The sequence below is a fragment of the Callionymus lyra genome, chromosome 2 (assembly GCF_982586985.1).
Source record: "Callionymus lyra chromosome 2, fCalLyr1.hap1.1, whole genome shotgun sequence".
Taxonomy (NCBI): domain Eukaryota; kingdom Metazoa; phylum Chordata; class Actinopteri; order Syngnathiformes; family Callionymidae; genus Callionymus; species Callionymus lyra.
In genome coordinates this window covers 2,603,018-2,615,293 of record NC_141819.1, presented here as the reverse complement: position 1 = coordinate 2,615,293, position 12,276 = coordinate 2,603,018, and the positions used below count along the sequence as shown (strand labels likewise).

General features: G+C 39.2%; 1 protein-coding gene across 4 annotated transcripts in view; it reads right to left on the bottom strand.

The window, feature by feature from the left end:
• celf5a (cugbp, Elav-like family member 5a) overlaps positions 1-12,276 on the bottom strand; it is a 352,295-nt gene that overhangs the window by 45,660 nt on the left and 294,359 nt on the right. For 3 of the 4 annotated variants that reach the window (XM_087783230.1, XM_087783232.1, XM_087783233.1), the window contains exons 4-5: positions 11,128-11,256; positions 2,611-2,690 (exon numbers count right to left, since the gene is read on the bottom strand). In XM_087783230.1, the coding sequence (XP_087639356.1) occupies positions 2,611-2,690; positions 11,128-11,256 (209 nt within the window). The remainder of the gene's footprint in view (positions 1-2,610; positions 2,691-11,127; positions 11,257-12,276) is intronic. The other variant, XM_087783231.1, reaches the window with a different exon arrangement.

The following is a 12,276-nucleotide window of genomic DNA, read 5'->3' as shown; positions in this document are numbered from 1 at the left end:
TAACTGTGACAAGAACAAGGATGAAAATAAAATGAAACAAAGTAAAATAACGCTTCAGTGAACATCAACAACACATCATGAAGTTACTATTTCTAGTCAAGAAGCTTTTGTTTATAGTAAATGAGGAACAAACACGAGCTTCAAAGTATCTTCAGCTCCGATGATTCACAGGACGATGTTACGTAACACAGCCTCACTCTCGCTCACACAGATTGATGAGTCGACAACATCTGGTTCAAAGCAGCTTCATCTCCAGCATTTAAACATCAGTTCAGTGAGACGATCATGACTGATGGCGTCATGTGAGTTATTCATGTTCTCGGATTATCTTAGAGCAAACAACATGTGTGCACTGAGAACAACAGACCAGACGACCTCACACGACCTCACACGACCTCACACGACCTCATACGACCTCACACGACCTCACACGACCTCACACGACCTCATACGACCTCACACGACCTCACACGACCTCATACGACCTCACACGACCTCACACGACCTCATACGACCTCACACGACCTCACACGACCTCACACGACCTCATACGACCTCACACGACCTCACACGACCTCACACGACCTCACACGACCTCACACGACCTCACACGACCTCATACGACCTCACACGACCTCACACGACCTCATACGACCTCACACGACCTCACACGACCTCACACGACCTCACACGACCTCAAACGACATCACACAACCTCACTAACTCAGTTAGTGTTGTGTGTTTAATCCAGGTTTTTTTGTTTAATCCAGGTGTTTGTGTTTATTCCAAGTGTTTGTGTTTATTCCAGGTGTTTGTGTTTATTCCAGGTGTTTGTGTTTATTCCAGGTGTTTGTGTTTAGTCCAGGTGTTTGTGTTTATTCCAGGTGTTTGTGTTTAGTCCAGGTGTTTGTGTTTATTCCAGGTGTTTGTGTTTAGTCCAGGTGTTTGTGTTTATTCCAGGTGTTTGTGTTTAATCCAGTTGTTTGTGTTTAGTCCAGGTGTTTGTGTTTAATCCAGGTGTTTGTGTTTATTCTAGGTGTTTGAACTTAATCCAGGTGTTTGTGTTTATTCAAGGTGTTTGTGTTTAGTCCAGGTGTTTGTGTTTATTCCAGGTGTTTGTGTTTAGTCCAGGTGTTTGTGTTTATTCCAGGTGTTTGTGTTTAGTCCAGGTGTTTGTGTTTATTCCAGGTGTTTGTGTTTATTCCAGGTGTTTGTGTTTATTCCAGGTGTTTGTGTTTATTCTAGGTGTTTGTGTTTATTCCAGGTGTTTGTGTTTAGTCCAGGTGTTTGTGTTTAGTCCAGGTGTTTGTGTTTATTCTAGGTGTTTGAACTTAATCCAGGTGTTTGTGTTTATTCCAGGTGTTTGTGTTTAGTCCAGGTGTTTGTGTTTATTCTAGGTGTTTGAACTTAATCCAGGTGTTTGTGTTTATTCCAGGTGTTTGTGTTTAATCCAGGTGTTTGTGTTTATTCTAGGTGTTTGTGTTTAATCCAGGTGTTTGTGTTTATTCTAGGTGTTTGAACTTAATCCAGGTGTTTGTGTTTATTCCAGGTGTTTGTGTTTAGTCCAGGTGTTTGTGTTTATTCTAGGTGTTTGAACTTAATCCAGGTGTTTGTGTTTATTCCAGGTGTTTGTGTTTAATCCAGGTGTTTGTGTTTATTCTAGGTGTTTGTGTTTAATCCAGGTGTTTGTGTTTATTCTAGGTGTTTGAACTTAATCCAGGTGTTTGTGTTTATTCCAGGTGTTTGTGTTTAATCCAGGTGTTTGTGTTTATTCTAGGTGTTTGAACTTAATCCAGGTGTTTGTGTTTATTCCAGGTGCTTGTGTTTAATCCAGGTGTTTGTGTTTATTCCAGGTGTTTGTGTTTAATCCAGGTGTTTGTGTTTATTCTAGGTGTTTGAACTTAATCCAGGTGTTTGTGTTTATTCAAGGTGGTGTGTTTAGTCCAGGTGTTTGTGTTTATTCCAGGTGTTTGTGTTTAGTCCAGGTGTTTGTGTTTATTCCAGGTGTTTGTGTTTATTCTAGGTGTTTGAACTTAATCCAGGTGTTTGTGTTTATTCCAGGTGTTTGTGTTTAATCCAGGTGTTTGTGTTTATTCTAGGTGTTTGAACTTAATCCAGGTGTTTGTGTTTATTCCAGGTGCTTGTGTTTAATCCAGGTGTTTGTGTTTATTCTAGGTGTTTGAACTTAATCCAGGTGTTTGTGTTTATTCAAGGTGGTGTGTTTATTCCAGGTGTTTGTGTTTATTCCAGGTGTTTGTGTTTAGTCCAGGTGTTTGTGTTTATTCCAGGTGTTTGTGTTTAGTCCAGGTGCTTGTGTTTAATCCAGGTGTTTGTGTTGTGTTGTTTCAGGGTCAACATGACCGAGAGGCTCGAGAACAAATGTGTTTGAGGTATCCTTTATGTTATCTCTGGGTCAAAGTGACCCGGGGGCTCCCCATCAAATGTGTTTGTGGTACTGTGTCCTAATATGTGTATTTACTGCTGAATAAACAGAAATGTCCCCAATATGGGAAGAATTCAGAATATCAATCAATCAATCAATCAATCAATCAATCAATCAATCAATTACACTCAACTTTCCAGGCAGAACTCTGAGGCGGTGGTACTCACAGGCATGGTCTGGCTGCCGTGGAGGGCACTGATGGCGGACTGAGCCTCAGAATGTGTGGAGAACTTGACGAAGGCACAACCTGGAAGAGACACAAAGTGCTTGGTTTTCGTTCCTCAGTCAAACTCTCACTCGACGCCTCGTAAAACATGTTCTCGACGAGACTCTCGGACGAAGACCCGGCTGTTCAGGGGCCGCGGGCCACAGATTGCGTTGATGAAGCAGAAAAGTCTTTAGCGACGCCTGTCGCTGCAGATTAAACACTGAAGCGGATCAAACACTTCACACCCGAGACACCGGCGAGTGTCCGGGGATCGTTTGCTCTGGTCTGGTCGACACAAACACAGAGCAAACGATCTTGGATCGCTGGAGAACAAAGTACTTTTTTATAAATGATACAATATTTAAAGTGAGTCCACAAGAATAAACCATTTTGATCGAATAACTACTGGAAGGGCTTTGCTGTAATAGGTTTAGGAAGTGTTTGAATGGACATAAAAAACTCTAGTAATATGACCCGGAGGCTCCAGAACAAATATGTTTGAGGTATCCTTTATGTTATCTCTGGGTCAGAGTGACCCTGAGGATCAAACACAAATGTGTTTGAGGTATCCTTTATGTTATCTCTGGGTCAGAGTGACCCGGAGGCCCGAGAACAAATGTGTTTCTGGTATACCTAATGTCATTTCTGGGTCAAAGTGACAGGGAGGCCCGAGAACAAATGTGTTTGAGGTATCCCTTGTCTTATCTCTGGGTCAAGATGATCCAGAGGCCAGAAGAAAAATGTGTTTGTGGTATCCCTTGTGTTGTCTTTGGGTCAAAATGATCCAGTGGCCCGAGAAAAAAGGTGTTTTAGGTATCCTTTATGTTATCTCGGGGTCAAAGGGACCCGGAGGCCCAAGAACAAATGTGTTTGAGGTATCCCTTGTGTTGTCTTTTTGTTCAAGATGATCCAGAGGCCTGAGAACAAATGTGTTTGAGGTATCCCTTGTGTTGTCTCTGGGTCAGGATAAAGGTCGAGGATCAGTTATTATTTCATTCAAAACCGTATACATTTGATTCTCAGAAGAACTGAACTGGCGTCAGATGTCGAGTCCATCAGCCTCGTCCTTCTCTGTCTTCACAGCGAGTTTGAATTGTTGTGACGTCCATCTTGTCTTCTAAAGCTCTGCAGTCAGATCGCTTCAAACCTTAATTCCAACCTTTTCCATGAGCACTGACCAGGGAACAGTTTCTTTTGAGTCCATTTTCCTTTCTTTCTGCACGTCGGACGGAGTCAGTGTCTCCAGAAGTCTTGGCAGGAGGGTCTGAAGATATGTCCAGACGATCCAAGCTGCTCTCAAAGTGTTTGCGTACGCAGTATAATTCACAGACAGTACTGCGTACAAACTCTCTGTTTCTGGAGCTCAGCACTTTATTTGAGAGCAACACACACTTCATTTGATCCAATATCACAACCAGTTATTTAGTGTTATTTACAGGCGTGGTTGTATATATTCTACTCACAAGTTAAATAGAATTTAAACTCATCAAAATCTGTACGTATATGTGTTTATCTGTGTGTATCTGTGTGTATCTGTGTGTATATGCGTGTATCTGTGTGTATCTGTGTGTATCTGTGTGTATATGCGTGTATCTCTGTGTATCTGTGTGTATCTGCGGGTATCTGCGTGTATCTGTGTGTATCTGTGTGTATCTGTGTGTATCTGCGTGTATCTGTGTGTATCTGTGTGTATCTGCGTGTATCTGTGTGTATCTGCGTGTATCTGTGTGTATCTGCGTGTATCTGTGTGTATCTGCGTGTATCTGTGTGTATCTGTGTTTATCTGTGTGTATCTGTGTGTATCTGTGTTTATCTGTGTGTATCTGTGTTTATCTGTGTTTATCTGTGTGTATCTGTGTGTATCTGTGTGTATCTGCATGTATCTGTGTGTATCTGCGTGTATCTGTGTTTATCTGTGTGTATCTGTGTGTATCTGTGTGTATCTGTGTTTATCTGTGTGTATCTGTGTTTATCTGTGTGTATCTGTGTTTATCTGTGTGTATCTGTGTGTATCTGTGTTTATCTGTGTGTATCTGTGTGTATCTGTGTGTATCTGTGTTTATCTGTGTGTATCTGTGTTTATCTGTGTGTATCTGTGTGTATATGTGTGTATCTGTGTGTATCTGTGTTTATCTGTGTGTATCTGCGTGTATCTGCGTGTATCTTTGTGTATCTGTGTGTATCTGTGTGTATCTGTGTGTATCTGCGTGTATCTGTTTGTATCTGTGTGTATCTGCGTGTATCTGTGTGTATCTGTTTGTATCTGTGTGTATCTGTGTGTATCTGTGTGTATCTTTTTGTATCTGTGTGTATCTGTTTGTATCTGCGTGTATCTGCGTGTATCTGCGTGTATCTGTGTGTATCTGTGTGTATCTGTTTGTATCTGTGTGTATCTGTGTGTATCTGCGTGTATCTGCTTGTATCTGCGTGTATCTGCGTGTATCTGCGTGTATCTGCTTGTATCTGTGTGTATCTGTGTGTATCTGTGTGTATCTGTGTTTATCTGTGTGTATATGTGTGTATCTGTGTGTATCTGTGTTTATCTGTGTGTATCTGTTTGTATCTGTGTGTATCTTTGTGTATCTGTGTGTATCTGTGTGTATCTGTGTGTATCTGTGTTTATCTGTGTGTATCTGTGTGTATCTGTGTTTATCTGTGTGTATCTGTTTGTATCTGTGTGTATCTGTGTGTATCTGTGTTTATCTGTGTGTATCTGTGTTTATCTGTGTGTATCTGTGTGTATCTGTGTGTATCTGTGTTTATCTGTGTGTATATGTGTGTATCTGTGTGTATCTGTGTTTATCTGTGTGTATCTGTGTGTATCTGTGTTTATCTGTGTGTATCTGTGTGTATCTGTGTTTATATGTGTGTATCTGTTTGTATCTGTGTGTATCTGTGTGTATCTGTGTTTATCTGTGTGTATCTGTTTGTATCTGTGTGTATCTGTGTGTATCTGTGTGTATCTGTGTGTATCTGTGTGTATCTGTGTGTATCTGCGTGTATCTGTTTGTATCTGTGTGTATCTGTGTTTATCTGTGTGTATCTGTGTGTATCTGTGTGTATCTGTGTGTATCTGTGTGTATCTGCGTGTATCTGCGTGTATCTGTTTGTATCTGTGTGTATCTGCGTGTATCTGTGTGTATCTGTTTGTATCTGTGTGTATCTGTGTGTATCTGTGTGTATCTTTTTGTATCTGTGTGTATCTGTTTGTATCTGCGTGTATCTGCGTGTATCTGCGTGTATCTGCGTGTATCTGTGTGTATCTGTGTGTATCTGTTTGTATCTGTGTGTATCTGTGTGTATCTGCGTGTATCTGCTTGTATCTGCGTGTATCTGCGTGTATCTGCGTGTATCTGCTTGTATCTGTGTGTATCTGTGTGTATCTGTGTGTATCTGTGTGTATCTGTGTTTATCTGTGTGTATATGTGTGTATCTGTGTGTATCTGTGTTTATCTGTGTGTATCTGTTTGTATCTGTGTGTATCTTTGTGTATCTGTGTGTATCTGTGTGTATCTGTGTGTATCTGTGTTTATCTGTGTGTATCTGTGTGTATCTGTGTTTATCTGTGTGTATCTGTTTGTATCTGTGTGTATCTGTGTGTATCTGTGTTTATCTGTGTGTATCTGTGTTTATCTGTGTGTATCTGTGTGTATCTGTGTGTATCTGTGTTTATCTGTGTGTATATGTGTGTATCTGTGTGTATCTGTGTTTATCTGTGTGTATCTGTGTGTATCTGTGTTTATATGTGTGTATCTGTTTGTATCTGTGTGTATCTGTGTGTATCTGTGTTTATCTGTGTGTATCTGTTTGTATCTGTGTGTATCTGTGTGTATCTGTGTGTATCTGTGTGTATCTGTGTGTATCTGTGTTTATCTGTGTGTATCTGTGTGTATCTGTGTGTATCTGTGTTTATCTGTGTGTATCTGTTTGTATCTGTGTGTATCTTTGTGTATCTGTGTGTATCTGTGTGTATCTGTGTGTATCTGTGTTTATCTGTGTGTATCTGTGTGTATCTGTGTTTATCTGTGTGTATCTGTTTGTATCTGTGTGTATCTGTGTGTATCTGTGTTTATCTGTGTGTATCTGTGTTTATCTGTGTGTATCTGTGTGTATCTGTGTGTATCTGTGTTTATCTGTGTGTATCTGTGTGTATCTGTGTTTATCTGTGTGTATCTGTGTGTATCTGTGTGTATCTGTGTGTATCTGTGTGTATCTGTGTTTATCTGTGTGTATCTGTGTGTATCTGTGTGTATCTGTGTGTATCTGTGTTTATCTGTGTGTATCTGTTTGTATCTGTGTGTATCTTTGTGTATCTGTGTGTATCTGTGTGTATCTGTGTGTATCTGTGTTTATCTGTGTGTATCTGTGTGTATCTGTGTTTATCTGTGTGTATCTGTTTGTATCTGTGTGTATCTGTGTGTATCTGTGTTTATCTGTGTGTATCTGTGTTTATCTGTGTGTATCTGTGTGTATCTGTGTGTATCTGTGTTTATCTGTGTGTATATGTGTGTATCTGTGTGTATCTGTGTTTATCTGTGTGTATCTGTGTGTATCTGTGTTTATCTGTGTGTATCTGTGTGTATCTGTGTTTATATGTGTGTATCTGTTTGTATCTGTGTGTATCTGTGTGTATCTGTGTTTATCTGTGTGTATCTGTTTGTATCTGTGTGTATCTGTGTGTATCTGTGTGTATCTGTGTGTATCTGTGTGTATCTGTGTTTATCTGTGTGTATCTGTGTGTATCTGTGTGTATCTGTGTGTATCTGCGTGTATCTGTTTGTATCTGTGTGTATCTGTGTTTATCTGTGTGTATCTGTGTGTATCTGTGTGTATCTGTGTGTATCTGTGTGTATCTGCGTGTATCTGCGTGTATCTGTTTGTATCTGTGTGTATCTGCGTGTATCTGTGTGTGTCTGTTTGTATCTGTGTGTATCTGTGTGTATCTGTGTGTATCTTTTTGTATCTGTGTGTATCTGTTTGTATCTGCGTGTATCTGCGTGTATCTGCGTGTATCTGCGTGTATCTGCGTGTATCTGTGTGTATCTGTGTGTATCTGTTTGTATCTGTGTGTATCTGTGTGTATCTGCTTGTATCTGCGTGTATCTGCGTGTATCTGCGTGTATCTGCTTGTATCTGTGTGTATCTGTGTGTATCTGTGTGTATCTGTGTGTATCTGTGTTTATCTGTGTGTATATGTGTGTATCTGTGTGTATCTGTGTTTATCTGTGTGTATCTGTTTGTATCTGTGTGTATCTTTGTGTATCTGTGTGTATCTGTGTGTATCTGTGTGTATCTGTGTTTATCTGTGTGTATCTGTGTGTATCTGTGTTTATCTGTGTGTATCTGTTTGTATCTGTGTGTATCTGTGTGTATCTGTGTTTATCTGTGTGTATCTGTGTTTATCTGTGTGTATCTGTGTGTATCTGTGTGTATCTGTGTTTATCTGTGTGTATATGTGTGTATCTGTGTGTATCTGTGTTTATCTGTGTGTATCTGTGTGTATCTGTGTTTATCTGTGTGTATCTGTGTGTATCTGTGTTTATATGTGTGTATCTGTTTGTATCTGTGTGTATCTGTGTGTATCTGTGTTTATCTGTGTGTATCTGTTTGTATCTGTGTGTATCTGTGTGTATCTGTGTGTATCTGTGTGTATCTGTGTTTATCTGTGTGTATCTGTGTGTATCTGTGTGTATCTGTGTGTATCTGCGTGTATCTGTTTGTATCTGTGTGTATCTGTGTTTATCTGTGTGTATCTGTGTGTATCTGTGTTTATCTGTGTGTATCTGTGTGTATCTGTGTGTATATGTGTGTATCTGTGTGTATCTGTGTTTATCTGTGTGTATCTGTGTGTATATGTGTGTATATGTGTGTATCTGTGTGTATCTGTGTGTGTTCTGTTTGTGTGTGTTCTGTTTGTATCTGTGTGTTTCTTTGTGTATCTGTTTGTATCTGTGTGTATCTGTGTGTATCTTTTTGTATCTGTGTGTATCTGTTTGTATCTGTGTGTATCTGCGTGTATCTGCGTGTATCTGTGTGTATCTGTTTGTATCTGTGTGTATCGGTGTGTATCTGTTTGTATCTGTTTGTATCTGTGTGTATCTGTGTGTATCTGTGTGTATCTGTGTGTATCTGTGTTTATCTGTGTGAATCTGTTTGTATCTGTTTGTATCTGTTTGTATCTTTGTGTATCTGTGTGTATCGGTGTGTATCTGTTTGTATCTGTGTGTATCTGTGTTTATCTGTATGTATCTGTGTGTATCTGTGTTTATCTGTGTGTATCTGTGTGTATATGTGTGTATATGTGTGTATCTGTGTGTATATGTGTGTATATGTGTGTATCTGTGTGTATCTGTGTTTATCTGTGTGTATATGTGTGTATCTGCGTGTATCTGTGTGTGTCTGTGTGTATCTGTGTGTATCTGTGTTTATCTGTGTGTATCTGTGTGTATCTGTGTTTATCTGTGTGTATCTGTTTGTATCTGTGTTTATCTGTGTGTATCTGTGTGTATCTGTGTGTATCTGTGTTTATCTGTGTGTATCTGTGTGTATCTGTGTTTATCTGTGTGTATCTGTGTGTATCTGTGTTTATCTGTGTGTATCTGTGTGTATCTGTGTTTATCTGTGTGTATCTGTTTGTATCTGTGTTTATCTGTGTGTATCTGTGTGTATATGTGTGTATCTGTGTTTATCTGTGTGTATCTGTTTGTATCTGTGTTTATCTGTGTGTATCTGTGTGTATCTGTGTGTATCTGTGTTTATCTGTGTGTATCTGTTTGTATCTGTGTGTATCTGTGTGTATCTGTGTTTATCTGTGTGTATCTGTTTGTATCTGTGTGTATCTGTGTGTATCTGTGTGTATCTGTGTGTATCTGTGTTTATCTGTGTGTATCTGTGTGTATCTGTGTGTATCTGTGTGTATCTGCGTGTATCTGTTTGTATCTGTGTGTATCTGTGTTTATCTGTGTGTATCTGTGTGTATCTGTCTTTATCTGTGTGTATCTGTGTGTATCTGTGTGTATATGTGTGTATCTGTGTGTATCTGTGTGTATCTGTGTTTATCTGTGTGTATCTGTGTGTATATGTGTGTATATGTGTGTATCTGTATGTATCTGTGTGTGTTCTGTTTGTGTGTGTTCTGTGTGTATCTGTGTGTTTCTTTGTGTATCGGTGTGTATCTGTGTGTATCTGTGTGTTACAGTTGATACTCATCAGTGTGTGTTCACAGTATATTTAGTACTTCAATGAATCTTGATGATTATGTTGAGCTGGTGTTGAGATGAAGATCCATCTGGATCTCTGAGGATTTTGAAGGAATCAAAGTCTGTTACTACACACTAACAGGAAATGACTCGACAGTTTCTTCTTCTACTACTTTTTAACACTGATTGTAACCAGTCGTTGAAACAATATCATCAACACTTGACAAAACTTTCCTCCAATAAAAACAAGTTATTAAGTTGTGTTTTATTGTGTTATTATTGTTGTTTTTTGGTGAAATTAGTGTTTTCACAAGACATTTAGGCCGGTATCTGCTCCGTCAGTGACGTAGCTTCAGTTTAGCTTCAGATTAGCTTCAGTTTAGCTTCAGATTAGCTTCAGTTTAGCATCAGTTTAGCTTCAGATTAGCTTCAGTTTATCTTCAGTTTAGCTTGAGTTTAGCTTCAGATTAGCTTCAGTTTAGCATCAGTTTACCTTCAGTTTACCTTCAGTTTAGCTTCAGTTTAGCTTCAGATTGACTTCAGATTATCTTCTGTTTAGCTTCAGTTTAGCTTCAGTTTAGCTTCAGATTAGCTTCAGTTTAGCATCAGTTTAGCTTCAGATTATCTTCAGTTTAGCTTCAGATAAGCTTCAGTTTAGCATCAGTTTACCTTCAGTTTATCTTCAGTTTAGCTTCAGATTAGCTTCAGTTTAGCATCAGTTTACCTTCAGTTTAGCTTCAGTTTAGCTTCAGATTATCTTCAGTTTATCTTCAGTTTATCTTCAGTTTAGCTTGAGTTTAGCATCATTTAAGCTTGAGTTTAGCATCATCTACGTCCATCGATCAAGTTTTTGGCCATTTGTGTAGTGCACAGCGGACTATATTGTCGCACACTGCTCAGCGTGAACGCACTTGTGTACTCAAAAGTGTAAGTGCAGAAGTGTGCGATCTGCGACACACCCCTGGTTCTTGGATCGTGAGGTGTTTTATTGAACGATTGTTTTTTTCGTTTCACACAATAACATGAAATTAGATCTGAATAAAATTGTGTTGTTGTGTCTCTAAGAAAGAAACTTCATCCTAATGGTGGGCTGGTGCGTTGCAGCCTACTCCCACCAGCATGTGATGATGTGTGTGAAGCACAGCATGATGGTTATTCTTTGGTGAAGCACTTTGACCCACACTTGACGCATACGTGCACATCTATCTGCCGCTCACAAACACACACTGTGTCAGGTGTGGGTCCGTGACCTACATGTGTGCGACGAGTGTGTCTACCTTTGCTGTTGCCGTCAGGACCTCTGAGCACCGTGCACTCCTCGATCACTCCGTACGCTTCAAAGAGGCGGTAAACGTCTTCCTCCGTCTGTTGTTTGTTCAGCATCCCAACGAACAACTTCCTGTCTTCTGGAACGACAGGAAGAAAAGAAAAGAAAGAAGGAGGAACGTTAGTTTAGAAGAAGATTAATAATAGATGTTCGAAGGTGTGTGTTTTCAAGAGTGTATTGACACGTATCACAAGGATACGAATTATAGTGATATATCATGATAGTGTAGTAACAAGTATATATGTGTAGTATTGTCCAGTACTTGACTCTGGTGTTGTGATAGTGTAGTAACAAGTATATATGTGTAGTATTGTCCAGTACTTGACTCTGGTGTTGTGATAGTGTAGTAACAAGTATATATGTGTAGTATTGTCCAGTACTTGACTCTGGTGTTGTGATAGTGTATTTTGGTTTGAAAACAAATGAAAGTAGTTACGACTTCGTCAAGAGTCATGGGGTCTGTAAATACTACAACACCAGAGTCAAGTACTGGACAATACTACACATGTAATACTTGTTACTACACTATCACAACACCAGAGTCAAGTACTGGACAATACTACACATGTATACTTGTTACTACACTATCACAACACCAGAGTCAAGTACTGGACAATACTACACATATATACTTGTTAATACACTATCACAACACCAGAGTCAAGTACTGGACAATACTACACATATATACTTGTTACTACACTATCACAACACCAGAGTCAAGTACTCAACAATACTACACATATATACTTGTTACTACACTATCACAACACCAGAGTCAAGTACTGGACAATACTACACATATATACTTGTAACTACACTATCACAACACCAGAGTCAAGTACTGGACAATACTACACATATATACTTGTTAATACACTATCACAACACCAGAGTCAAGTACTGGACAATACTACACATATATACTTGTTACTACACTATCACTACACCAGAGTCAAGTACTGGACAATACTACACATATATACTTGTTACTACACTATCACAACACCAGAGTCAAGTACTGGACAATACTACACATATATACTTGTTACTACACTATCACAACACCAGAGTCAAGTACTGGACAATACTACACATA